This window comes from Hippoglossus stenolepis, chromosome 23 (genome assembly GCF_022539355.2).
Source record: "Hippoglossus stenolepis isolate QCI-W04-F060 chromosome 23, HSTE1.2, whole genome shotgun sequence".
In the NCBI taxonomy this organism is placed as follows: Eukaryota; Metazoa; Chordata; class Actinopteri; order Pleuronectiformes; family Pleuronectidae; genus Hippoglossus; species Hippoglossus stenolepis.
In genome coordinates this window covers 6,370,153-6,396,745 of record NC_061505.1, presented here as the reverse complement: position 1 = coordinate 6,396,745, position 26,593 = coordinate 6,370,153, and the positions used below count along the sequence as shown (strand labels likewise).

At 43.5% G+C, this 26,593-nt stretch overlaps 2 protein-coding genes across 2 annotated transcripts; both read right to left on the bottom strand.

Moving 5' to 3' along the window:
- LOC118102301 (carboxypeptidase Z) lies at window positions 1–7,227 on the bottom strand. The gene is made up of 11 exons (XM_035148401.2): window positions 7,039–7,227; window positions 6,546–6,575; window positions 5,634–6,008; window positions 3,914–4,141; window positions 3,427–3,656; window positions 3,149–3,310; window positions 2,874–3,032; window positions 2,144–2,279; window positions 1,826–1,965; window positions 1,575–1,674; window positions 1–1,100 (listed from the first exon to the last, which is right to left on the bottom strand). Exons 1-11 carry the CDS (start codon window positions 7,130–7,132, stop codon window positions 748–750), a joined length of 2,007 nt encoding a protein of 668 aa, XP_035004292.1. The 5' UTR covers window positions 7,133–7,227; the 3' UTR covers window positions 1–747.
- Window positions 7,228–8,664: 1,437 nt separating this feature from the next.
- On the bottom strand, window positions 8,665–17,516 carry gpr78b (G protein-coupled receptor 78b). Its single transcript, XM_035148433.2, has 3 exons — window positions 12,158–17,516; window positions 11,937–12,050; window positions 8,665–10,648 (listed from the first exon to the last, which is right to left on the bottom strand). The coding sequence occupies exons 1-3, from the start codon at window positions 12,826–12,828 to the stop codon at window positions 10,411–10,413; spliced, it is 1,023 nt and encodes a 340-aa protein (XP_035004324.1). The 5' UTR covers window positions 12,829–17,516; the 3' UTR covers window positions 8,665–10,410.
- Between the last annotated feature and the right edge of the window lie 9,077 nt (window positions 17,517–26,593).

Sequence of the window (26,593 nt, the reverse complement as noted above, 5' to 3'; positions counted from 1 at the left end):
TCTCCTAAATAACTTTCTTTATTTGTTACAATACATCAAATGTTGAATACATTTGTTTAATGTACAGAATGTATGATAATTCTAGTTTATAGTCAATGCAATGAGGTCATTGTAGAGTTAATAACTTTCTTACCTGCTTCAAATGAAGCTTCAGAGCAACCACTGTAAGCTAAAAGTTGTTGCCACAGAACTTAACAACAGAAATAAACCTTGACTCAGCATTACAACCATGACACACGTGCACGAAAGTATTTCTGCTGTTTGTGAAGATTGTAGTAACTCAGGTCAGCAGTTGATATAGCCTGCCCCCTGGTGGCCAGTTGGCTTCATCACCGACTACAAATGAAATAATCGAGCCAGACTTCTAAAAGCGGGTCATTCCTTCAGAATAAAACAACGACCTGTGTAAACTTTAATATGAGGTTTGTATGTGACACATTGAGATCACATTAAAATTCTTTATTTATGCTGTAAAATACAAATATAAGTCTTACATTTGATCACGGTTGTACACTGAAGCAGACTCGAAGCTCTCTGTGAAATCCTGACTGACGCTCACTTGGGGATTAGAGGTGCTTATATTAAGATTTTATAAAAACATCAAGCACTAAAAGTGTGAAAGCTCAGGCCAGCCAGCTAGCGCTACACGTTTCAGCTGTGTATATACATTAATAAAAAAGCAGCACGTCCTTTACATGGAAGCCTGGCGTGTGTGTGTATACCTGCAGGACCTCTCTCATTAAAGCTCTAGTAGTGTTGTAGCAGCCAGGTGGGGGCAGGATGACCCGGCAGGACAAAGTAGCTCCACCACCAGGGCTTCTCTGCTCTCTCCTCGCGGTTCTGGCTCAGGACAGCCGCCGTGGTGTAGCGCTCGTACTGGTTGTAAGGGTCAAAGCGGTCGTAACTGGACAGGATGGTGGGGTCCTCCTCCTGCAAGTCGGGCTCCAGCGGCGCCTTCTGCAACACGAAGTCCACCCGGCCCGCCGTGTGCATACGACGAGGCAGGACCACTCTCTTCATGACCCTGGTGTAGCCCGGGGCTGAGGCGCCCACGATGTGGCTGCCGGGGTTGATAAGGCGCCAGTATTCTCCAGTTTCACCTTGAGGGGAGACAGAAAGGCCCAATGTGCTGTTTAAGGATAAAACACTCCACAATGTTACAGGTCATTTGATTGATTTCTCAGAGTAATTCATGGATATTGGTGATCAAATAAATCAGGCCTATTTAGGGGACTGATATTTATGAGAGTGTCCATTTTGGTGCAGATCCAATTAAAAATCTGGATCTAGAAATATTAAATGTGGTTTCATAAGACGACTGTTGGACCTTGGCGGTGGTATGTGCCATTCTAACTCGGAGTTAAGTAACTTTCAGGATGTGGAGCCTCCATGTTGGGTTTTCAGTCACTTCCAGTCGAACATACTGGAGCTTTCTCAGAAATTCTGGGTTTCCTAGTTGTCAATTCGATTTGGACATGAACAGATAATTGCAGTAACTCCTAACGTGAGACAAAAAAGTTTAGCGATGTTATGAGAGCTCTGCAGTATCATGCAGTTAAAATGATAATCATCACCTGTGGTAATATCATGTCGTACTCCTCTGATGGAAATCCTTGCACCTTTTATTGCATTCCCCCCCTCATCTTGTACGATGCCTTTAATGCCATGATGGACCTGAGGAACACCACAACACACATCGATCAAAAATAATTCATACACAGGTATTACGACTTTAGAAAAATCATTTAATATCAACTAGTTTAAATGATGTACTTATGAATACCTTACTTATACAAAACCCAGAATAGTCGGGACTTGTTCTTACTAGTTCCATGAATGTGAGCAGAGCGTCGTGGTTCTCGTGCCAGCCGATGAAGAGCTCCTCCTCAGCGGGGAATCGATCACAGCCCAGCTCCACGGTCACCTCCAAGCAGTTGGTGTGAAGGTAGTTGAAGTCCTGCATACCTGAGCAGTGACAGAACAGAACTCTGATTTACCCAGAATCCCTTGGGAGACTGTGCTGATGACCCCCATCCTGATCATAACTGATCGTACAGTGACCCCTTGTGGCTTCTGGACACTTAGAGTCAGATTTCACCAGAAACGTTTTCATGGAGCAACGAGCTTCACTTGTCAGACTCACTGCCTGCGATGCTGGACCACTGGGCTCCGTTCACGATTCCCTTCACACTCTGGTCACGAGACGATCCACAGTTGGCGTGTTCGTTGGCCATCCTCTCGTGGGAGTTTGCGTATACTGTGGCCAGAAACTTGAAAACCTACAAAATAAAAAAACTGGTGCATTATTTTTCCTTCTTCAATGTGGGTAATGTACAAAAAACTGTATTTATCCATTATCAGAACATACAATTTCTTGCAATACTGTATGTGCAACATTTCTCCTCTCTATTTACATCTGATTTATCTATTTATTTGTACTTTCATTTAGTTGTGTGAAATATCCTGTTTTTACCACATTTATAAATTGTTGTTGTTAGTCTGTAAATCATTGTTGCTTTAGATCCTAGTTTAATAAATGTCAGATTTTGAGTAAATGTTAATATTATAATCTGGTTTTATGATATCTAATTATTGGAGATTAACAGAACAGAGGTGTGACACCATATAAACCATTTCTCATGAATGCGTAATTAATAAACTACTTTATTAATGATCCCTAGTGTAATTTTTATAACTATAAATTGTGAATGTATTTGACAGCCGTTCTGTGTCCGTCAGTATTCATTGTGATTAGTTGGTACTTTTTTGTGAATATTGACATTTTACATCACTTGTTTTAAACAGCAAAGTCTGTGAAAATAACATCTTCCTGTTCTCAAGGTGATTATTTGTTTTTGAAGGAACCCAGTCACCTGATCGTCCGGTGCTGGGGAGAGGAGGTTGCGTTCCAGCGGGTGTTTGGACAGATCAAAGGGGTACGACACCACCAGGTCCCCGCCGTGGAAGTTGGCAGAGAGCACGAACGGGATGGAGCGGATCCATTTCATGACTGCGTACGTCTCCGGTGCAACCTGGATCGCAGCATTAAGACTTAGTTCAGACCGAGAAATGTGAGTTCACTCAACTCCCTTGACAGTATCACTGAGTACAAGTCACTGGCATGTATGGATAAGGATTCACACTGTACCTTACCAAACCAGTAATAGTCTGGGATTGAGACATGGTCAGTTCGGAAGGTCCTTTCTCTGCGTCGGCTGTAAACAACGGAGGTCAAATCAGGGAAGTTTCTGTTCAGGTCGATGTTCTGAGCGTTGCTTCGACCGATATTCGAGGTATCGTATCGTTGACCCTGAGTAATTCACAGGGGAGCGTGTTTGAAAGCAAATAATAAACACATCTCAAAACATGATGCATACAATTATCAAAGCCACGCAGAATTTGGAACATCTAACATGGAGAACTGACCTCCTCCTCATCGCCGTAGTTACTGTCCTGGAGTCCAGAGACAGCCACCTCGTACCCGTCGGGGTTCATGGAGGGCAGGATGTGGATGCGGGTGGTGTTGATGAGGTTCTGGACGCGCTCGTTCCCCAGCAGATACTCCGAGCACAGATACTGAGCCAAGTAGATCAGCAGCTCGCGGCCCAGGACTTCATTTCCGTGCATGTTGCCAATGTACTTCATCTCGGGCTCCACTACAGAGGGTCACATTTACAGTAACTTAGTGAGAAGGAAAAAGGGATGTAGACTATTTGCTAGAGTCGGCTGTTAAATATCGGCCAATTTATGTTTACGTTTTTAAGAAAGGAAATGTTTATTCTCTCAATTTAAGTTCTTTTTATTCATAGTTCTTCATCTGAAACATATTTTACTCCCCAATATTGTTATCGGCCCCCAAACATTCATCCCAGTCCGGCTCTAGTATTTCCACAGTCTGATGGGTTCTACTTACGCAGTTCGTGTTGACCTGGGTTGTTTGAGAACTCGATGACGAGCAGCTCCCGGCCCTCCATGCTGCGTCCGATGCTGTAGGTCCTGGCTATGCTGGAGCACTGCTCCTCGGTTTTCTTCAAAATGCTGATCATCTGAGGATTGGTGTGATATTTGAACTGCAGCGAGGCGAGGGGATCCTCCTGAGGAGGAACCTCCATGCTGTCCACAGCCTCGGCATCTTCCTCTGCTGTAAAGAAGAATTATCGGTTTTGATTCATGTGCTTCTCAGCTCCACTGGCTGACCACATTTTAGATCTCTAATAAAAAAACGATGCCTCCATTCCTGCAGCGCTGCCAGGGTATAAATAGGATGATCGTAGAGTCTGGTATGTGCAGCAGAAAAACCAGGAGGAATGTGTGGAAATTCAATGTGACACCAATCACCTGATGAAACGTGTGCGCTTATTATTTCAGCTGACACATTAAAAACTGTTAATCCTGCTGAATTCTACTCACCTTGTTTTCGTATTTACGATTATTTTGACCAAAGCAAAAACCAATAATCAAGTCTGAAGTCCCTCATGTGACATTTTCACCAGTAACTCATGGATCTTGATGAAAAGAATCAGGGATATTTAAGGGACTGATATCGGAGTGTGTGCAATTTGGTGCAGCTTCAATTAAATCCAATTCAAATGTGGTTTCACGGGAGGGAAGGATGTTTTCAGCTGCTGTACGGAAACGAATAAGGATTAAAAAAAAAAGGAAATGTGACTACCCCCAATGCGTGGCTGAGATAATGAGGATTCATTCGGAAATCAAAGGTTTACACGAATCTTCAACAGTTGTCCAAACAAACGTGATTGATTTGGTGCGGATCTGAAACTGCCGGACTGGGCGTTGTTTTGTTGGCTTCGCTAAAAGGCTTGATTGAAATGAAAGGAACTGTGGGACGAACTCGAGGTCACATTAAAAACAGTAACAAACACGAGTGCGATGTGAATGTGGGAATAATCACACGGGTTTCACCTGCTGCCAGACATCTGAACCACATTGTTCTTGCCGGAAAAGAAGAATTAGCACACCAATAAAAAGTGAGACCTTTCATTACAGTGCAACAGGTCAAGACCGCGTGGTAAATTTCATTGGTCGACTTTGAGACTTTGACGATCGTGTACACATTCGACTTTACACCGAAGCCAAAATGACACGAGTGTAAGTGTAAATCAAGACCTCCTGTCTGAGCAGATGTTCCCGTTGTTCATGTTCTCATATGGCTCACACATGATCTCTTCCTCCAGCAGCAGCATGACTGTGTCTTTTCTCCTCTACTTTGGAAAACTTCCATTTTTCTTCAACAGCTTTTTTACAGAATACTACCAGACATAGTTTTTCCCTTTGTTTGTCTTTAAAGACGCTGTTTACAACACGGGGCTTTCTAGTGAAAACACTTGGAAAAACAACCACGGGGACCTGGAGTGAGTGAGGGTTAATGTGGCGAGCTGAGGCGTTCCACTTGGATTTTTATGTTGAGGTGAGCCGCACCAGCATGTGAACAAACCAGATGTCTGCAGAGAATGTGTTTGAGAAAGAGCTGAAACTCAAAGGACAGCACTTGTGTTTTCTCTTTCAGCTGAAAACAGAGAGGTGTCAGCTCAAAACCTAAAGTTTGACTATTAAAAAGAAAGAGATAGATAGATAGATAGATAGATAGATAGATTGATTGTCCTTGTTCTCACCTTTGAGCCCTGCCAGTGGGTCATAGCATCCTTCTTCATCACTAACAAAGAAGCGATCACAGTCCAGGAAGTAGGGCCAGGCCATCTCTATCCCCTGGAAAGCATGGCTGCATTTCTTCTGCACGGCCTCGCAGGTGCTGCGGCACGGCTTCAGCACCTTGGCGTTCTCACAGCGGGGGGCCAACACCGAGCAGCCCAGCATGCGGATCTCGGGGTTGCACTCGCCGCCGAGCAGGGACTCCACCACGCTGATGAGGAGGTACTCGGCGCCGCCCTCGGCGTCTTCGCGGCTCTTGTGGCCGAGGATGTTGGGGAACATGGTGTGAGTGTAGGCCATGTCCTCGCAGTAGGACAGGGAGACATCGGTGCATTTGGCTGAGGTAAAACATCAAATTCAGATGGATTAAGGATATTTTCTAATTAAATGTTAATAAGATTTCACAGCAGGAGTCTTCATCAGTCTTATTTCGCTGTATCTTCATCCATCACACACGAGGTCACGAGTCTCACTTTGCTGTCTTCAATCATCTGCTCCCAAATACTTCTATTATCTCTGGAAATTAAAATCTGAATAATTCACAGGCCCATTGATCATCTAAAAATACACGTGACGGTTTTATGGCTCTGGGGCCAGATTCTATTAAGACTACGCCCAGTGTGTGACTTATGATCTCAACTTTGGTGTTGTTCAAAAACACTGACTCCAAACCAAAGTCCCCAGGGATGGAACTGAGCAAGCGCTTGACCTGTCAGGGGGAGGGTGGGCCGACTTCATGGGCCCCGATCCTTCTCTAATCACATGTTCACTGATTTCAGGCTCAAAAAGTCAAAGAACATAAAGCATTTGGGAGTCTGGCAGCTGGAAGACGAAACAGCCCAGGAGTGTGACACCCATGCACAGGGGATACTTACGTTTGTCTTGCACGGTCGGCTTGCACAGTCCTGCAAAACACATCAGTGAGCATTAGCTGACACGGTGGCAGACACTAGATGGCAGAGTGGTTTCTATAAAAGCCTCAGTCTGGCCTGTAAAATAAAGTAGTGTAGTGCTCAAGATGTGGTCTTGGCTTCTGCAGCTTTTCTGAAATCTGTCTGCAAAGGATCACAATTCACAGATGTTCCTGGTTTTAACAGGGATATTACAAAAATATGCTTTTATAAAGTATATTAGTATTTGACAAGTCACAGACCAACACGATCTCATGAAATCCATCATAATTTTCAGCTTTGTGTTTCTAAAAGTTGCACAAAAGCTTTTTAAAGCAAGTTTTTACTGCACGAAATTCAGTCCAGTGCAGCGGCTCCATGTGGAAAAAAAATAAGATGCCACATTGTGCAGCAGGTCCAGATGCACACATGGGAATAAAGTTTGGTATCATAATAAAAAAGAGAAGAACGACTTTACCTCTGACTCTCGGGTCACAGCGCGGAGGAGAACACAAAGCGAGGGCGAACAACTGCAGCAGGATCCGAAGCATGATGCTCATTTTCCGACACATTGTTATGCTCCGATGTGGCACCTCACACACACGCAGGAAGAGAGAGAGAGTGTGTGTGTGTGTGTAGAAACTCCCTCTGAGCCGCTTTACTACAAACATTACGGTCAGCTATCAGGTTACAGAGGAAATGGCTGAGAGGTGAAGTGGGGACAAGATCAACTGGAATTCTTCTCTCTCTGTTACAGTAGAGTTTAAACTGGATTCAAAGATAAATATAATTAAAGTGTTAGCTCAGCTTAGATTGTCGTTATTGACACAGTAGCCTCAACTATTGATTCATTGATTGATTAATGGGGCCTTCTTCAGTCACATGACACCGATTGTCCAATAGGAAGCTGTTAAAACCAAACTAAAACCTAATAATTAGCAATTTACTATTATGATTATCAACAATAATCATAATAGTAAAATTATTAAGTTTGTCTATACTTAATTGTGTTATTGATATATTTCGTATAAAACCGTGTGGCCAAGTTAACAAAGAATACTTTCTTGTTTTAACTGTGGCTAAATGTGTTATAGTATCGGTGTGGGCTACTTTTGTTGTTTTTGAACCAAACTATATAAAGTTAAGTTCATAAAGTTCGATTACACTATCGCACCAATAAAATCCATTAATGCACTGCATATTAACAAAACACAGAAAAATATACAGTAGTTTCAGGAGTAGTTGTAGCTGTGGAATAAGTCATTTGATATTCATACATTCTCCTTTTTTAGCAGTTTAAGCTGCTTTTAGATGAAACTGATGGATTTCACATGTAAATTCCTTCACTTAATGCTGCAAATAATTACTGTTGGTGTTTCCATGCGTCCAATCAGGCCGGAGTCATCACTGAGTCTGAATAAATTAGAATCACTAATCTTCCAAAATGATCTTTACCCCCTCGATTTAATTACACTTGGCAATAACGGCGCCGCAGCAGAGATTGTGCTGTGACACCGCGGTCGCTCTTCATGCCACATATCATCCACAATGTAATTAGGGCCACGATGAGGCAGAACAATGTGAGAAGCTGCCGGTGAAAGAGGAACCGAAAGAGTGGTTTTATTTGCCAATAGTGATAATGTTTCATGTATCTATTGATTTTTGGATATTGAATATTGCCCCACAATGTTTCCATAATCCTAATTTTCCTCCTATTTGCGGTTAACTGCACCGTTTGAATGTAATGTTGTAAAAATCAAGTCTGAGGACATTTGACGGTACCGTGAAAACATTCATATTTTTAATAGCTTGACAGCTTTTTATTGCACATATTCCACTAACAGCTAATCACACTGTCAAAGAACAGCAAGTGGCTCACGGGAGGAAAAGTACACGTGAATAAAATACATCCAAAGAAACAGATTTTTTTTTCTTAGTATTAATAATAATAATAATAATCATGATAATAAAGCAGCTATTCTGGTTTAGAGCAGCTGAAGAAAGTCACATATGCAAATCTGGCACAAACACAGAACAGTGTGTGTTTTAAAGCACTTTGAAAGCGTTCCTATGCTACATCACGTTACCCCCCCCCCCACCCCCATCTTCATCTATAGACAAAACATTGTTCCTGTACAGTGCAAAATATAGAATAACATCATGTAAATATCCATTAGAAACGTTTTTCTCCGGTCAACTGGCAGAACAAAGCACAGTTGTACAAATGCATTTTCCCGGTAAAAGTGAACTATCTCTAGTACATTCAGTTACACTTTAACACACACACACACTTTAAAGGACGACTGGTGAGGCTGCGTTTTTTATTACTGTCAGCGAAAAACACACGAGAAGACTTCAAACCAGAGATGAGCTCATCCTGATGGATCCGTTCACTTTCCTATTGTTTAAAATAATGTGGCCACTGCACATTATACCGGGTGTGTTGATATTTATGAAAAATGTGTGTATTTTTCATAGTCTACTCTTTGAGCACTGCACTAAGGTTATGTGTTTTAAATGTGTTTTTACTGGGATTGTGGATTCTACTTACCCTTATTTTATTGTATTATATTGTATTATTTAAATGTTTTGATTCTGTTGTATTTCATTTAAGTTTGTTTCTTTTGGATTATGATTGCTTCACATTTAGGCTATCTTTAAATTGACTATAATTAACATGTGTACATTTGCTATTTTTCTTCTTTAAGTGCTATAATACAATTGTCGGTATTGCCAAGTTAACCCTAACCCAAGTTACACGTTACTTTTACTTGAGTAGATTTTTGTCTATTTATTTGTACTTTTACTTAAAGTAAAACGTTTGAGGACTTCCTACCCTAAATACTTGTGCACCAAACTTGTAATAACCTGCAACTAAATATATACTATTTACTCCTAAAGTACAGAGTCCAGCTGAGAACATATATCTAAAGACTTGGAGCAGCAGGCAGGCTGGAGAGTTCTGACAGCACTGAGAGGCAAAGTCCGTTTTTTTTATCTTCTCATGACCCTTGTGGACAATAAGAAAAACAAAGAACCTCACCAGCCGCGTCCTTTAACATCGTGGTGTACATGTTATTTGCCTTTGGCTCTTGTATCTATAGTAGCTCTGAGAGGATTAGACAAAGTGCATCAATATTCAGTGACTGACATGACACTGCAAAGTAGTCTAACGCGGTCAATACGGAAAAATGGCAACAATGTGCAGCAGCTGAGCCTCAACGCCGAAGAGCACATCCGTCCAGTGAAGCTACTGTCTCCAGGAGCAGGGACGACATAGTGTCCCCGGGTTTTAGCGGCAGAGGACGGAGGAAGAAGATTCGTTACAAAGTGGTTGGTCCAGCTCAAAGGGCCACTTTCCTCTCAGAGTCAAGACGTCTCCGGCAGCGTGGTCCTTCATCTCCATCTTGAACCCCTGTTTCATGGAATTGATTTGTCTGTGTGTGAATCTGCGTGGGGGTGGGGGAGTTTTCCTGTGTGTTGATGAATTAAAGATCCCTTGTTTACCAATACTGTCTGAGGCCACATCATCCCTGTCGCTCCCTATCTGTCTTCCCCCTCACCCATCTCGCCTTCCCCTCCATTTCTTCGCCTGTTCATCCTCCCCCTCATTACTGTCTGTTCAATCTTCCCCCCCCACCATCTTCCTTCTTTTGCTCTGTCCCCCAAACCCACAATCTGTCCCCTCCATCTAGTCTTGTTTCGCTTCCTTCTAATATCCTGTCCACTCCGTCTCTCTCTCTCTCCCTAATTCTTCGCCTCCGCCCATCCTCCTCTTCCTCCAAGAGGCAGCCTTTCTGTTTTTTGGCCCGCTGCGTGGTGTGCATCTGTCACGTCCGCACGTTCGCCATTAGCTGATCCTCTGGAGACAGTAGTCGTTCTCTGTGTCTAGAGAGCTGTTGTGGCCAGATGAAGGGTACAGGTCGCGCCGGAGCAGCCTGTTGACGACGGAAACCAGGACTTTCTTGTACTGCTGACGTAGGAGGGAGTAGGCGAAGGGGTCAGACGCAGCCTTGCTGTATGTGAGGCACTTACTGATGATTCCCCAGTGGCGGTTGACGTCCACAAAAGGTAGAAGCTCAGCCAACCTGGGGGGGCGGCAGCAGAAACATGACTAAACAAAGAACCAGAACAGCCTCTGACACGTTAGGGACAGTGTGACAATTAGAAGATAGGATCAAAAAGGGGGGAAGGTCTTTCTATTTTTATTCTTGCTGAAGAAAAAGCAGGAGATGATCTGTATTTTTTAATTTTTTTCAGCCTTTCCTTGAAACAGTAAAAGCAGTCATTAGGCATGAGTCACTATAATGACCATCATATTTTCTAATGTGTAATTTAATTTATATTGTAAAAGAAAATGATTGCTCCTTTAACATATTTAGTGTTACACGATTTAAAAAAATTGTATGCATGTATGGAAGAATTGAACTGCCTTAAAAAATAAATCAAATAAACCAAGAGTTTGGCTTTAATAACTGATTTAATTGTTTTCAAATCAAATCACTACACTAAACAATAAGGTGAGGAGATGGCAATTTAAATCTTCCTTTTACAACTTTGTTTCTTTATTAGATTTGAATATAGGCATTTTTAATCTTCCATAGCACATACACAAAACACAAAATAATATGTCTATAAAAATGTGTATTTTTGTCATTTTATTTCTTTGTTAGATTTGTTTAAGCTTCCATATTGTCACGTCCTTTCAGAACATACCAGGGGACAGGGCAGTTTTTCTATGTGAAGGCTGAGAGCTGTCATGAGGAGATGATGTGTTCAAGTGCTAGTGTAAAAGTAGAACAGATAGCACATGTTCAGGAATTCTGAGTATAATCAGATGTTTTGGCTTCAGCTGTCACTCAGATGTGTACGTAGGCCCGGTTCAGGAGGTTGATCCAATTATCCGGACACTTTTTCACAGTGAGTGTGTGCTCCGTGTTCCCTGCCACACACCACGCACTGTGCATCAGCAGCAGCCACATCTGGCAGTAAACAGCTTCTCCTCTTTTCTCCGGGAGCCACTCTTTTGTTAAGTGTTTTCCAATGGAAGCAGCGTGGGGTCTGTTTACATCACCACAGTGCAGCTGACCAATGAGCTGTGTCCAGGCTCAGATCAATGATAATAATTCTGAGCATTAGGTCCAAATAAGCTGTGTGGTGTCAGGTGAGCTCACACACTGATGTGATTGTGCACTTCAGGTGTTGGATTGTCTTTAATCCGATAATGTGTGTGTGGCAGATCTGTGTATTTTTAAGTCTCTGCAATTACCCACAAGGTTATTGCTCAGTCAAGCAAGGTCGTTTGTTTTTGAAGACTCATGCAGAAGTTTTGAATAAAAAATGAAATGATGCACGGTTGCTGTCAGTTGCACTTACCTTGTAATTACATAAGGAGCAAAGCAGATGATGAATGAGCCGATGAAGATGCTGATCTTCTTGGTGGCTCTTTGCTTTCTCCTCTTTTGCTCTGTTAAACATCTCTGCTTCACGCTGGAAACAGGAATGGGCGTTTAGTCCATTTGACAAACAGTGTGAAAACTATATGCATATTGTGAGAGTTACATGAAGAAACTTGTAAATGAGACATGCAACTGTACCTGGGGTGAATGTCGACCAGCAGGAAAAGAGTCTGCATGGTGATTATGTCAATCCTCTTGCAGTGGAACCTGGCGACTTTCAGCACCTTCAGGTAGGTGAAGCAGAGGATGAGCAGGGACAGCATGAAGCTGGTGGCGTGGAAAACCACTGTGAAGATTGTGAACTTAATCCTGTCGCTGCCCCGGTCCCTCGGCTGCAGGGTGCACGACGCGTACACATCGCTGTAGTCGACCCAGGAGAAGAGCAGCGCCGTGAGGGAGAAGGTGAAGGAGTGGAGCCAGGAGTAGCACACCATGATCAGCGCGTCCTTGTAGCGCATCTTAGTGGAGTAACTGAGCGGGAAGACCACCGCGATCCAGCGGTCGATGCTGAGGGCGGCCATGCTCAGCATGGTGTTGGCGGTGAGGAAAGTCTCCAGGAAGCTCACCGTGTGGCAAACGCAGTCCCCGAAAGGCTGCTGGTTCCGGACGATCCCCACCAGAGTGGCCGGCATGTTGAGCACAGTGATGAGGATGTTGCAGAAAGACAAGTTCATGGTGAAGACACCGGGCACCTGCCGGCGTATCTCGGTGCTGTGCACGAAACATAGCAGCACCAACAAGTTGGACAACAGCGACACGACCGCGACCACGACGATGAACAAAGCGAAGATAATGTCAGCAAAGTCCATGTCTCACTCCAGAGCGTCCACCCTCGGGTTACCTGCGCCTGTTGTGGACAATGAGCACTTGGAAACAACCATGGCCGCGCGTCGCGCACCTCTTCTCCAGCGGCTCCAACTATTCATTCCACTTAGATCCGTGCGCACCGCCGCGTCCTCTCCAACTTCCCACGACGAGCGCTGTCCAGAGTGCTGAGGACGCGGGCGGCCGCCGCCACTCACACCCGCCGATCAGCGCGCGTCAGGTGCAGGGGAAAGTGAAAAGCTGCGGGGCCAAGTGGAGATGTGCGTGTGGGGCGCGTCTTTCAGCAGCTGCGGCCATTCAGACAGCGAGCAGGCGGCTCACTGAGCAGCCACATACTGAGCTGGACTGAGGAGGACCCGGGTGGAGAGGCAGCGAGTCTACTTGAGTGAATGATCACACCCAGAGCTGCAGGAACAACTTGTCCTTTAGTCACAAAACACACTTCCGTCCCTACTTCCTACATACTGGAGCATTTCTAGCAAATCCTCGTGCGTTGTTTGATTTGTGTTGTGCGCAAATACGCATCAATCCCCCCGAATACTATAAGTTATTCACGCGTGAGTTTCTCGCGTCGCCCGCATTGATTCGACTTGGCTCGAATCAATGTGGATGTGGAGGCAAAGGGGCGCATAGAAATCCGGGGATGAGCTCTTGGATAATTGGAGACGTGTCTGCCGTGGCCAAATGGCACCAGGTGCACAGGCGCACCGGAGAGGCAGAGGGGGCGAAACGATCCCTGTCCCCAAATGAATTATTTATAGGCCGGTGGCTACTGTAGATTCACTGTTTGTTATTGGAATTGTGTGTTTGGGATGCAAAAATATACAGAGAGAGGATTGATGGTAGAATGTGACCTTTTCTAAAAAATAGCCGATGAAGAAATAAAATGAATACGGTAAATATCATTTTCTTTTCACTCCATACTTTTGCTGAAGCAATGAAGTAGCTCACCAGAGTCAAAACAATATCACATTGCAATAAAATCACAACATCTAATCATGTACCAACAGTGGTGGTACATATGAAATTATGTTTATTAAACATTAGCCACAGGCCTTTATAAATGGTTCAGTACCAGCAACCCAAACTTTCTGTTTATTATGTGCAACTATATCATCCTGAGGCATCATTGAGGAACAAAGAAAAATGATTTCACGATGAAAACAAAGCTCCAGTAAAATATAGTAGAGCATTAAAATGGTACCTGATCCAAATTGGAGGAACGTAGTCAATATGGATGCTCGTGCTTGTTACTGAGTCATGCCCACTCCTGGAGAAGTGTGTGTAGACAGTGACTCACTGGGGTCAGACGCAGCCTGCAGGGCTTTTCTCTATCTTTTCTCGTTTTGCACTCACTTCATCCTCCAACTTGTTATGAGGCTTGTGTTATGCTTGGTCCTGTATCCCCATCCCCATCCCTTCCAATTAAGTGCTTGGTTTTATTTATTTAAGGGCGACACACTGTCAGAGAATTTGCATCCCTCCGAGCCCGCTGCCGTGCTTCTGCCCATCACAGTGGAGTATTCAAAGTGAGTAGGTGAGTCATCATTAAATGTAGTTGAGGGAAACCCTGAGGCCAACTATCTTTGAAGTGACTGTCTCCTAAAAGCGTCGCCGCTGATGAAAGCATTTTCCACATATCCTATTCCAGCGGTAATGAAGCCACTACAGCACCGAGGGTGTGTTTTTCTTAGTGTGTGTTTTTCCTAGTGTGTGTGCAGGAGTGAGAGAGCCGGGGGAGACAAAGCAGCAGTGGGCGATGTCAGTCCCCTACAAACTAGAGATCAAATGCCTTGGAGAAAGCTACAGCTGGGCTCCTGGGGGAAAAGTGCAGAGCTATTTATAGGCCTGATGGGGTGTCACCTCCAATATAACTCTCAGCGCCGGCGTATTACCTAACCGAGGTATCAGAGCGCAGAACGCAAGCTTCAGAGCCACAAATGGGATCGCTTGGAGAAGATGCTTTCATGTGAGCGGAGTAATCAGTTACTGCAGTTTTAGGCAGCCGACAAAATGCCTCGAAGGGCCCGTGGCTGTTTAACAAAGTCATTCAAGCAGAGGGGGGGGAAAGATGCTGATCCTCGAAAAGCACCAACCTACCACTGATCATGAATCAGAGTCAATCTCAAGAGAAGTAATTAATGCCCTTGATGTTAGAGTTGCAATTTAAATGTTGGTTAATCTGTTAATTATCTAGTTCATGCAATCGGAGCCCAATTTCTTTTAATGTGTTTTTTCTTTTATAGCTCTACTTATCTAATCATACGTGGAAAAACAGGCTCACAACACATCTCAATAACATGTGTGTTAATGCCGGATCAAAATTAAACCGAGTAGCGCTCCGTGCACAAACAGAGCAACACAATAAATGTTGTGTTGTCTTCTAGACCGGATCTTTACTGGCACCTCGTGACCTCGGCCTCGTGACGGAGACAGTCCTGAAAGCTTTCCACTTCGCATTCGAAACCAGTGATCTTACGTAGAAGCAACTGACCTTCAACAGACAAGTGTGATCTGAATCCTTGTGGGTATACCTGGTATTTCACTCTGAGCTTGTACCTGCTCTAACACCTGAGTTCAGGAGAGGAGCTCAGCTTCATGTGTTAAATAACTATTTGATTGGTAGGAGTCGTCTCAGAGCCACAGCTGAAGATACTGTGGTGTGAGGCTTTTAGACCTGATATTTAAAACTCTTTATCATCTGCTTTTAGCCACTGAAAAACTCAGAGATTAGACTTATTAGAATTATTTTAGATACATTTTCAATGTTAAAGATGCATCAGAAGCTAATAAATTAATACTACCTAACCTGTCTTATTTATCCGGAAAAGTTATTATTGGTTAGCAATAATAATCAAATCTGTCCGTAACACCGTTGATAAAAGTCCCATGAAAAACACACGCATTAATCAAAATGAGGATGTCATGAAAATGTTATTATATTTTTGTGACATGAATTTTAACAACAACAAAAGAAGTCGAGAGATTTAAATCTTTTTGTGTTGCTTTGGAATTAAAAACAACGAGTGAAACCATCGAAAACCGCCGACATAATATCTAATTCTGCGTTACTCAGCCTGTCTCTCTGCTCAGCTGCCTGCAGGTGTGCATATAAATAGAATAGTCAGACTGCAGGTTTGCACCGAGCGTGAGATCAATACATTGTGGTTGACTTGACCCCTGATCTCTTTATTTTCACACGTCAGCACGACATGTTCCCTTAATACAAAGAAAACCAGTGGCTTGGATTTTGGGCAAAACAAATCACACAGGATCATCAAAACAATCAGATTATAACAACGATTACATTTCCAAGTTTATATTTTCTGTTCATAGGTGCACAAACCAAATGGATTGTGGGTATTTCAGCTTTAAGTTTGCGGTTTCCCTCTTATTCAAATCTCTAATTTAAAGAGGGGATCAGTTATTTGTCATCAGCCACCTTTCAAAGGTTTTATTGATCTTACTTTCCTCAATTTCTACAGGTACTTGAATAATCAAATTAAAGCTCCGACCATTTTACCAGTTTTCGTCTGCGTTGGTTTGTTAGTGAGCAGAAATTACACAAAAATGACTGGATGGATTACTGAGGATGCAGAATGGGTCAGGGAAGAGCGTGAAAATAAATACTGTACGGCAACAAATATTAATTTTAACATATCAATCAAATTAATAAAATTCTATCGTATTACTTTTGAAGGGGGAGAGACGAGAGACCTCAGGGAGAGACGCAAGTGAGGGACCAATCTCCCTGGACGGACAGAAGTGGAATTGATGATCAACAAAATAAGAATATTTACAACATTCTGGAGAAAAGACTGAGTCTAATATATTCATATAGTCATCGCTACATCAGAGAGTCGATATTTGGTTTGCAGAACATGTCAGTCACTGCAAATCTATTGTGATTATCTAGTATTTGTAAATGTGTAAAAAACAGGTGACGTCTTACTGCTGCTGTAATGATTATATAGGCGTTAGTTTTTATGATATGTTAATGGTTATTACAGGATGCCACTTTTTGTCGCTGTGGCAAAAACCCACCACGCCGTGATTAGCACTTCACCCTGCGGATGTGAGGAAGTGCTTAGTTGAGAGACTGTGTTGATTTCTTGCTGATCAGAGGTCAGCTCGTGCTGAGTGAGAATCAGGATTGAGATACGAACGGGGTCAGAAACAAGGTCAGAGGTCATTAACCTTTAAAACGCTGCTGTGCTCAGATTCATACTCCAGTGATCCATCATGTGCGGATCGATATTTGATCCCTGGGTTGACAATTCTTATAATAAAAACAACAGCCTGCGATCAATCTGTCGAAACAGACAAGGCCACCTGAAGTGATGTGTACCTCCCACTCTCACTGACGAGAGGACTTGTAGAAACAGACGTCTCCCGCAGGCTGCGTGAGCGACAGCCTCTTCTTCACCTTGTGTTTACTTTGCTGGTGGATTCTGCCGTCACCCGTGCTGGGCAGTAGCCAGCGAGGATAAAAAAAAAAGAGGACGTGGGCCCGTTGTGAATGACAGCTCAGGATTTTGTTTACAGGGTTAGCAGAGCTGTGACAGATGGGCCTCCTCCACACGTCTCATACCGGAAGAACCACACAGAAACCATGCTGAGCTCAAACATCTGCCACACGCGTGTTTGTGCTCCGCGGTTTGACCGGTGATGACAGCTGACGACGTGTCGCACATTCAGAAAAGCTTGAGGAATGTAAATAAGACGTGAAAACCTGTTGATCTTATTTCATATTGTAGGAGGTGAATCCTCACGTTGTCTTGACGACTTCCTCTTATTATCATCACCTTCAAAACAAAAAACATAAGTGCTACGTATGATGTTTAGATATCAACGTGTTTCTGTTTAATTCTAATACATTTACGTATGTTTTTAATCCTTTATATATTACATTTTTGTTTTGAATGTTCTTTTATTGTTGTTTCTTTATCTGTTTTGTCGTCTCTATAGTAAAAATATCAGCTCTTACATTGAGGTCATTGAGTTCTCATATTATTATTCTAAGTCTTCAGAAACATCATGTAAATTTGCATTGATACCAACAGTGTGTTTTTTCCGTGTTGTTACTCGCTCAAATATTTACGTGACCGATTGACTGACTCTTCAGGCTCAAACTCACAAAGTCCACATATATAAAGACAAAAAAATCTGCTCGCAACAAAAGTGTGTTTTCCCAGACACCTGATATGACGCGTTGTTGAAAAAAGAAAAAATCAAGGCTCAAGCGCCGCTGGTCTGCAAACAAAAGGAGAATAGCTTTCATGAGCACGGTGCAGCTGCCACAGGTATAGAGCAGGGGCAAGACTTGCGGTGAGTCACGTTCCCATGGCAACGTCTCAGTCGGAGAAGTTATCGCAGCATCTCCGGCTCTCGATGTGGATGTAAATATCATTTACACGGGGGCTGTTATTGTCATCCGAGGAGATTATGAAGCATCTGTTATCTGCTGCTTTTTTTTTTTTTTTATACATTACTGAAAGAAGTGCACGGAAAGTATGTGGTGTTTACGCAACGACGACAGTTATTCCAGCAGCTTTCAGAGGCTTAAACGCCGGTCGTGACATGCGTGTGCCAGGGAAATCTCTCATGGTCCTCTCTCATCTGTCTCATAAGCCAGTGGTATCTCCCACCATCAGATAGCCCCCACTTCTATCGAATCGGAATGGTCTGGTCCTCCGCAGGTGTCCAAAGCTCTGTCAAACCCTGTGCTTTGTTCCCAATGAGCCGTCTTTTATCTGCAGACCTAAAGGAGGCGCGGGGAGATAGCCGGTGGTGAGGAGGAGGCAGAAATAGATCGCTTTGACCCAGTGAGGACAGAGCATGTAAAGCCACATTTGAAAGGACCCCTTTAGTATTTTATTGATGACCTGGTGGGCCGTGCCCTGCCTGTTCTATTGATTCCTTCATCAATCCTTTCATACAGTCAAAGAGTTCCTTTGCGAGGCTTTGAAAGCTGGCGGCCTCGCTGGAATGCTTTTGGAAAAGACACGAGGAGGATCAGTGCAGGAGTTCAGCATTGTTTCAAACTGCCGACTCCAGTATTTGAGTTGGGTTTCGAGGAACATTCCTGTGATTTGAACCGAACAAACTGTTGCAGCTGAGGAGGGTTCACGGCCACAGACTCAGAGCATCCGAACTGCAGGGGAAACTGAGAGAGAGAGAGAGAGGGAGAGAGAGCGGAGCGAGACTGTAACCTGAGTCTGAGTGGAACAGATTGACAGAGCGCCGCTAAGCACATTGAGCAGACGCACCGGCATTCATTATCATTAGGCGACAGGAGCGCTTTGAAGCCAACAGGGGCTCCAGTGGGCAGACGAAAGCAGGCCAGCAGGCACATGATGGAGCATTATGGCTTCTGTAGCCAACTATGACAGGAGCCTGGTAAAAAAAAAAAAAAAGGTGCAGGCTCACCGGTGAAGAGGAAAAGCACTTAACAAGCGTTTTAGAGGGAGGCCGCAATCAGGCCTGGAGACTCTGAAATGCAGTTAACGAGTTTCAGTGCAAATAAAATGTATTTTGCATATTCAGAATCAAATATACATAATTTGCTCAGTATTGCATTTCATCGAATGAGCTAAATCATCGCTAATATTACCAATTATACAAATGTGGCAGATGATACTTCCTGTTACATCCATTTAAGCCTTATAGCAACAAAACAATTCAGATCATGAAATTACTATCTTCCAATGCGATAGAAAGATATACGTTGATAATAAGACAAATAAAATCAAAGTCTTTCCCCTTATGAAACCACAATCAAACCGGCTGGATCTATTATTTGGATCTGCACCAAATTACACTCATTAATATCGGTCCCCTCATCAGTATCCATGAGTTATTCTCAGGGATATCAGGGAAAACAATAAATAAATCATGCAATGTCTCAGAAAGTGGAAAAAAATCTCCCACATCAAAATTTAACAGGTTCTTTACGAGCTCAAACTGTATTTTTACATCAGTTTTTATGTCATCTTGCTCCCAAACAAACACATAAATAAATGAACAGGGTTGACAACATAACCTCCTCGAGCACTGCAGTTAAAATGGTTGCAACAAAATTCGAGCTTAAGCAAAACAAAATGGCAAAATCCAGGCTACATGTTTTTGCCTCGGGGAAAATGTACAGTCTCAGAATTGCCTCTTTCTTTTCTGGCTCTTCTTTCTCTCTGCACACGCAAATAATCACACAGGTTAAAAGTTAAAATCCTCAGTGTAGAGGGTGGCACGCACCCCCCTGCCCGCCTGCCTCGCTCTTACTCATCCTCGTCTAACCTTTAGTGCGACCCGGCAGCCTTAAGGACAAGACCCCCCCCAACCACCACAGAACAGGCTGCATCCAAAAGCATCTGCCTGCTCCAGACATCTCTCAGTCTGGGATACGTGCTCCCAGAGGTGTGGACCACACTCCAGTGACTCACGATAAATACGTTGCATGAGTCATGAAGGACCGAGCATGAAAACAGTTGTTCTACAGACTGGAAACCAACCAGAGCCACCTTGTGCTTTGTGACACATCTGTTTGGTATTTGGTATTTATATGGATCTAAAGGCTGGTTAGAGGAAAGCTGAATCCATCAGCCATTCACTTTTGGATTCCATTTAGGGGGCGGATCCAGGAAACTATTTACAATTTGTTTAACATTGAGCGATAAGGCGTTTTTTTTTTTCTTGGACATTATCACCATTTTCCCAGCGGATACTTCAAGGCTCTTGAAGAAACAAAGGGGGCACATTAAGGGGACTGATATCTACGAGTGTGTAACATGTGGTGCAGCTTGATTGAATGTAAGGGGACTGTTGGGCCTTGAGTACCACTCTAGATGTTGCTGCTGCTGCTGTTGCCTGGCACCGTCAAATTTGCTTTGCGTTCTGTTTAAACAATCCTTTACAGTATTGAAACCCTGGTCACCAGTTCAGCAGTGACAAGAAACTTGAAAAAAAACAATTACAAACGAGCACTGAAAGCAGCAAATAAGATGAATCTATGGTTTTTGTATTTGGCCACTTATTTGGATGACACTGCTTGAGATTATCCCAAAAGAAAGGATGCCATTAATAGAAACTGAAATGGCTTTTATTGAAAGCAGTACAACTAAATTAGAGGTTTTACTCCTGAAAGAAAATTTAAAAGGCGACAAAAGCCTCTGCTGCTTTCACGGGGACGTGAAAACTGAGTGAAATCCTTTGTGTGGCTGCAGCTCTCCATCAGTCAGGAAATCCATCCGTCAGGGCTCGGAACAAAGAGGTGACAAATTGAGGTCCAGCACGTGGAGCCTTGCACGGGGGGGTTCATTAATTAATCATCAATTCAGATACATTTCGCACAAATCAGCGTGATTTAAGGGATTCAGCGGCTGTGAGCAGCCAATCAATCACTGCGCTGGGAACACGGCGGCTTCACGTTTGCAGCCTGTCACCGCAGGATTGATGCCGCCACACTGGCAGTGGTCATTACTTTTTTTAGCGTGGCCCATGCAGTATTTAACAAGTGTTACATAACCCTAATCAGAGAAGTAAAGCGAGGCTTTGAGAAAACCTCCACAACCAGCCGGCAATTTCTCGTTAATCTTTAATTAAGCATAAGGTGCAGCTTTGATTCCTCCTTTCTCGACGGGGGCTATTTCGAGCCGCCGTCGCCCACTCTCCCCCTCTCTGGGGAGGCAGGGGGAGTCTTTAAAAGCAGAATGGAGGCTGCTAAACATTCCTGTCAAAGAGCAATCTAGACCGAGGGAAGCCGCTTGAAGGTTCTGGACGTGCACGGTGCTCGTGCTGATGACAGTGCGGGACATAGGATGTGGCTCTCGGAGCTCGCTGTCGTGTTAAAGATTCAGAGGCTGGAGATGAGGCAGGAGGATGCACAATAGAACGTATAAACAGTTCAACCAGACCAAAACAGGAAGTACTGCATTTTCCATGTACTCTGGTACTTTGGGGATTTTGCTGCCGCCACAGATATACATGTGCGCTAAAAATAAAACCATGTACCTCAGCATTTTCATTACATTCACATGTCTCCCATGGCAGCATGATGACGACACAGAACTATAATAATCTCAGTCTGCAGCACTAAGGCCCATATGGTGAGTGTCTTACACATTAAAATGGCAGTGGCCTGTTTAAATGTAATATAACTGGAAACAATGGTAACTAATGGTACTCAGCACATAGAGCACATACCCCCACCAAGGCTGATCAACCCTACACATGGTTGTCTAGTTCTGATAATAGAAATATAAAAAAAAGGAAGTTGTCTGATAATTTAAATTACTTATTTGTCATAAACACAGTTAAAGAAAGAGAAAAATATTCCTGGATTTAATGGGCTCTTTTGATTGGTGAAAATCAGTTCAGTAGTTTTTGCGTAAACCCGGTGACACATTTCTTATTGTTTGAGTCGTGCATAAAGTGAAATGTGACAACTGGTTTATGATGTGATTGAATTCATTTCCTTCACGTGTGTAGAATCAGCTTTTACTAAATACACACGGCAGCAGTCACCATGTCTGTGTGTTTGTTGTCCTCTGCTCGGCCGCATGTATCTGTCCGGCTGTTTAACTTCTCCTTATTGGCTGTCGGCGGTGCTTTACCACCACGCAAACACACACAGCTAATACAACACGGTATTTGTAGAGGCTTGCGCTTGACGACAGCTAAATTTCCTGCACTAGTCAAACAACAGGTTTATGTGAATCCATAATGTGGTGTCGCGGGGATTGGACGACCCTCGACTGGGTAATGTGTCTTTCTCTGGACGGCATCAGACGCAGCGAGTGTAGCTGTCAAAGCAGAGAGATCCAATCGGTTGAGCTGCTTTCTATGTCATCTGGGTCACCTTAGCCCGTCGCCCATGGTAACGACACCCCCCACCCCCCTCGGTCTGCCTCTATGGTTACCCCAATTTTCACTTCACATCAGAGCTGCCGAGCTGCTCTCATGTCGGCCGGATGCATCTTCTTTAATCACTTCAGCAAGTTTGTGAAGAGCTGGATGCTCACAGCACTTCCACGTTCTTATTGGCTGAAGGTGTGATGCCACGGTAACAGTGAAAGAGGGGATTTGTATGTTAAAGTCCTCCTCAGGTGAAAATCTACTTTTTAACATGACCTCCTTGTGCCTCAAATTTAATAAGATATTATATTTTTAAAGATATATTTTGAGCAGTCAACACCATATCTGAGTTTTTCCACCTTAACACTGAAGTAAATAAATGCCAGTCTGAAAAAAGACGGGTTCAGACAGCCAGGATTTGTGATGTCACAAACCTAAATAACCAATCCTGTGAAGTTTCTAGATCTAAAATTGAACTTCTCATCATTTCTCTTCTCATCATTTCTGCTTGTTTTTCAGACTATTTGCACAGTATGATGAATTCTGTTTAAGATGCTGACCGTGGTGGTGCTGGTGACTCTCGCTCATCATCTCTGGCAATATCCCCTGAGACGCAGCTGCTTCAGCATTTTCTTTCTGGACTCCATCATGCAACAAAGTGTGATTGTGCACAGTTTTGGGAAAACAACACTTTGTTTACTTCACTTCCTCATTGAGGCGATCTCCCTCCCTGCAAAAAAAGCCAGAAGTCGCTCATTGTAGTCGTATGAGCGATGTTAATACTCCGCTCTGAAGCTATGTATGCTGAGACATGAGCAGAGTTTGATCTAAATACTGCATGAAAAAACAGAAAATCTATATTTTGATCTGGTTAGCAGGGGGGGGGCACGAAGGGGCCGTCACTGTGAGGCATCCCAATTTGTGTAGAACTCAGTATTAGATTAACATCTCATCATATATTAATTCAGTGGATCAGCTCCCGAGTGTCAAAGTGAAACAATAGGTATATTTTGATGCAGTGTCGTCGCTCTGCTGAACAAGATCTTTCAGTTGAGGTTTAATATATGAAACCGACCGGTTAATATGGAGGTTTTCTACTTTGCATGAAAGCATAAGCTACGCTCTAATTTTAACTCTATGTAGATTGGAGTGTATTGGGCTGATGCCAGTGCACGGCCCATGTGTGCGTGTTGTGTATTTCCAGCTCCGCGTTGAGAAGAAGCGCCTTTCGTGCTTGGCAGTTCTCCACTGGTGATGGCACAACGCTAAACTCTCTGAATTTCCAATCAAGTATGTGCCGAATGGTGAAATGTCAATTTTCCAAACAAACCTCCCTTCACTATTTTTCTCTCTTTCTCTCTCTGCAGGGGCGCAGGACAGTTCACACAATCCCAAACTGAGGGAGGACCAAGTGTGACAGCCTAGTGTAACACTCTTATCTCCGAGCAACACCACGTTCTGAGCCACTCAGGTGACGGGGAAGGTCGAGGCAGAGGGTGATGGAGGAGGATGGGGGGGGGTAACAATGCGACACTCTGTGAGACGTACAGTACACGAAACACACTCAGACTTATCGGCTATCTGCTGTGACCATCCGCTCGCCAGCTCTGAGTTATTGATCGAGAGCCTGGATGAAAATATCATCCTGGACTTATCAAAGCCCAAGTGGGAGAAGAGAGGATCAGAGAGGAGTTCTCTCTTTCTTTAACTTTGAGTTCGAGAACTAAGTCCGAAAAAGTTCAGATCAGTGTTTTTATTTAATCGAAACAATTCAGATTTATTTTTTTACTCAACACAGAAATTGAATTCAACTTTGTTGATATGGCAAGAATGTTTTGAATCTTGAACTTTATATGGATAGATGGATGGAAGGATGGAAGGATAGACAGTAGGGTGATTGGATGGATGGAAGGCTGGACAACAGACGGATGGATAAATGGATTGAATACAAACACTGCCAGGACCCTGATGAAACCAGATAGTGTGTAAGAACGTCTCCTGACCACTTCAGCACATTAACACACATGACCTCATCACAACAAATCACACAGTGACTCACTGAGAACTGATGTATATTTGATAGTAGAGAGTCACACTCAGCGAGTAAGCTCCTGTCCTACGAGATGACTTAGTCACAGCAGCCATTCAGTTTTAATGAGGCTCAAAAGTAATGAAACTCCTCTGTAAATCATTTCAGATGATTCAGACCTGAGGCTGAAAATCACCTGGTTTTAGTGACAACTGAAGAATTACAGCCATGTATATGTCAGGTAATCTGTAATTTAATCAACAGAGATCGTTTTCCAGCCTTAACTAAAGAGGTCAACTTCCTCATGCTGAAATGAGAAACTCGCTTCTGTCAATATAGCCGTTTTCAGAAATGAACGCTGGAAAGTTGAACATTGCCTTTCACACGTGAAGAACGCAGCAGGAGACATGTTCACAACAACAGGAGAATGTCCAGAACATTCAGACGAGGGCTGGCGCCTCAGTAGAACATGCAGGAGGTGAAACATCACGTACAATTCCCATTTTCTACAGCACATTGACAAAGGCGTCAGATCTCTATCACCAAAACTTCTTCATCAGTGTCTTCTAGGTGTACGGCTCCTCTATTTATACCCAGAGTTATTTGTATTCTTACAGTTTGTCGCACATTAGAAATGTAATCAACACGTCCACTCGCTCACTGTGAATTTTCCTGCTGTATTCTCCGATGGGCTCACTCGAACATTTTTACCGGGGGCAGGCAGGAAAAGTTCCAGAAAGTATCTGGAGCAACTGACTCGTCACATTCAGCCCCTTTTCAGGAAAGAACCCGGACTTCAGTGCACGTCTGTGTGAAATCTAGGGTTGTTTACAAACTGACAGAATGATAAAAAAGGTAAATCTGCCCCCCCCCGTTGTCAGCTCAAGAACTGAAATCCCGACAGGCAAGAGCAACGGGCTTTATAGAACTGTAGATCCCTGCATGAATAAACACAAACAGTAATGCACTGAAACAGCCTCTACCTCCAGAAGAAAACAGCGCACGAGATAAAACCGAGGAGACAAAGAGGATTCTCTCACACAAACAAACAGTCAAACAAAGGAATTCATGGCGGTGACAGCTGTCAGTGCCCGAGTCCTACATGGCTCGCTTTGCTGCGCGGGACTTCTGTACAGCCAAAATAATGTCTCAGAGAAGCTGCATTACATCAAACCCCACGGTGCCACCATGAATAAAGCATGAGGCAAACACGGGGAAAGTTGTTGGCTTGGGCGAACACATGCAGCCACTTCTCCCTGACCTAGATTTTCCCCGGCATGGAAAGTCATTTTGTCCGTCGCGCTGCTGATGTGTTCCCCTCCGTCCGTTCGAGGCCGACACGTACAGTGCATTAGGGGGAAAGACGTGTAGCTACTGCTCAGTATCAGACGTTGTGTAAAGACAGATAAGACTTCTAAAAAGGGAGGGCATTTGTTTACATAGTTTGCAAGTTTCACATATTTTCCACTAGAACAGCAAAAGGATCCTTGTTATCAGCAAATAATTCGACTAAACACACAGTAATTCATGTCTGCAGCTATTTCAAACGGTAAAAGAGAGGTTAAACAAGTACCAAACGAAAAGCAGAGAATGGATTTAATGTGTTTACCATAAAGGAAGTATGTGATTTATATTGAGCTCTTATTTTCTTCTCTCTCTTTCTTACTTTAAGCTCTCTTTGCGTTGCTGAGCTGACTTGGCCTTCGCGTCCAACACTTTTGACAAATAAACTTGAAACTGAAACTTGACATTTGTTTTTTCATAGGCTCTAATTTATCTGTAGATTCCTTGGAGCGATCTGGAGCCGATGGTTGGTAACTAGTTTTCCGTCTGATTCAACGTCAGCTGGACGATGGATTTCTGGCAATTTA

Coding starts and splice junctions, on each gene's coding strand:
- LOC118102301 (XM_035148401.2), bottom strand. CDS start 7,132: ATGTGTCGGAAAATGAGCATCATGCTTCGGATCCTGCTGCAGTTGTTC. Junction 6,576..7,038: donor CTGTGACCCGAGAGTCAGAG/GTAAAGTCGTTC, acceptor TGTGTTTTGCAG/GACTGTGCAAGCCGACCGTG. Junction 3,657..3,913: donor CCCAGGTCAACACGAACTGC/GTAAGTAGAACC, acceptor GACCCTCTGTAG/TGGAGCCCGAGATGAAGTAC.
- gpr78b (XM_035148433.2), bottom strand. CDS start 12,828: ATGGACTTTGCTGACATTATCTTCGCTTTGTTCATCGTCGTGGTCGCG. Junction 12,051..12,157: donor CTGGTCGACATTCACCCCAG/GTACAGTTGCAT, acceptor TCCTGTTTCCAG/CGTGAAGCAGAGATGTTTAA. Junction 10,649..11,936: donor GCTCCTTATGTAATTACAAG/GTAAGTGCAACT, acceptor CCGCCCCCCCAG/GTTGGCTGAGCTTCTACCTT.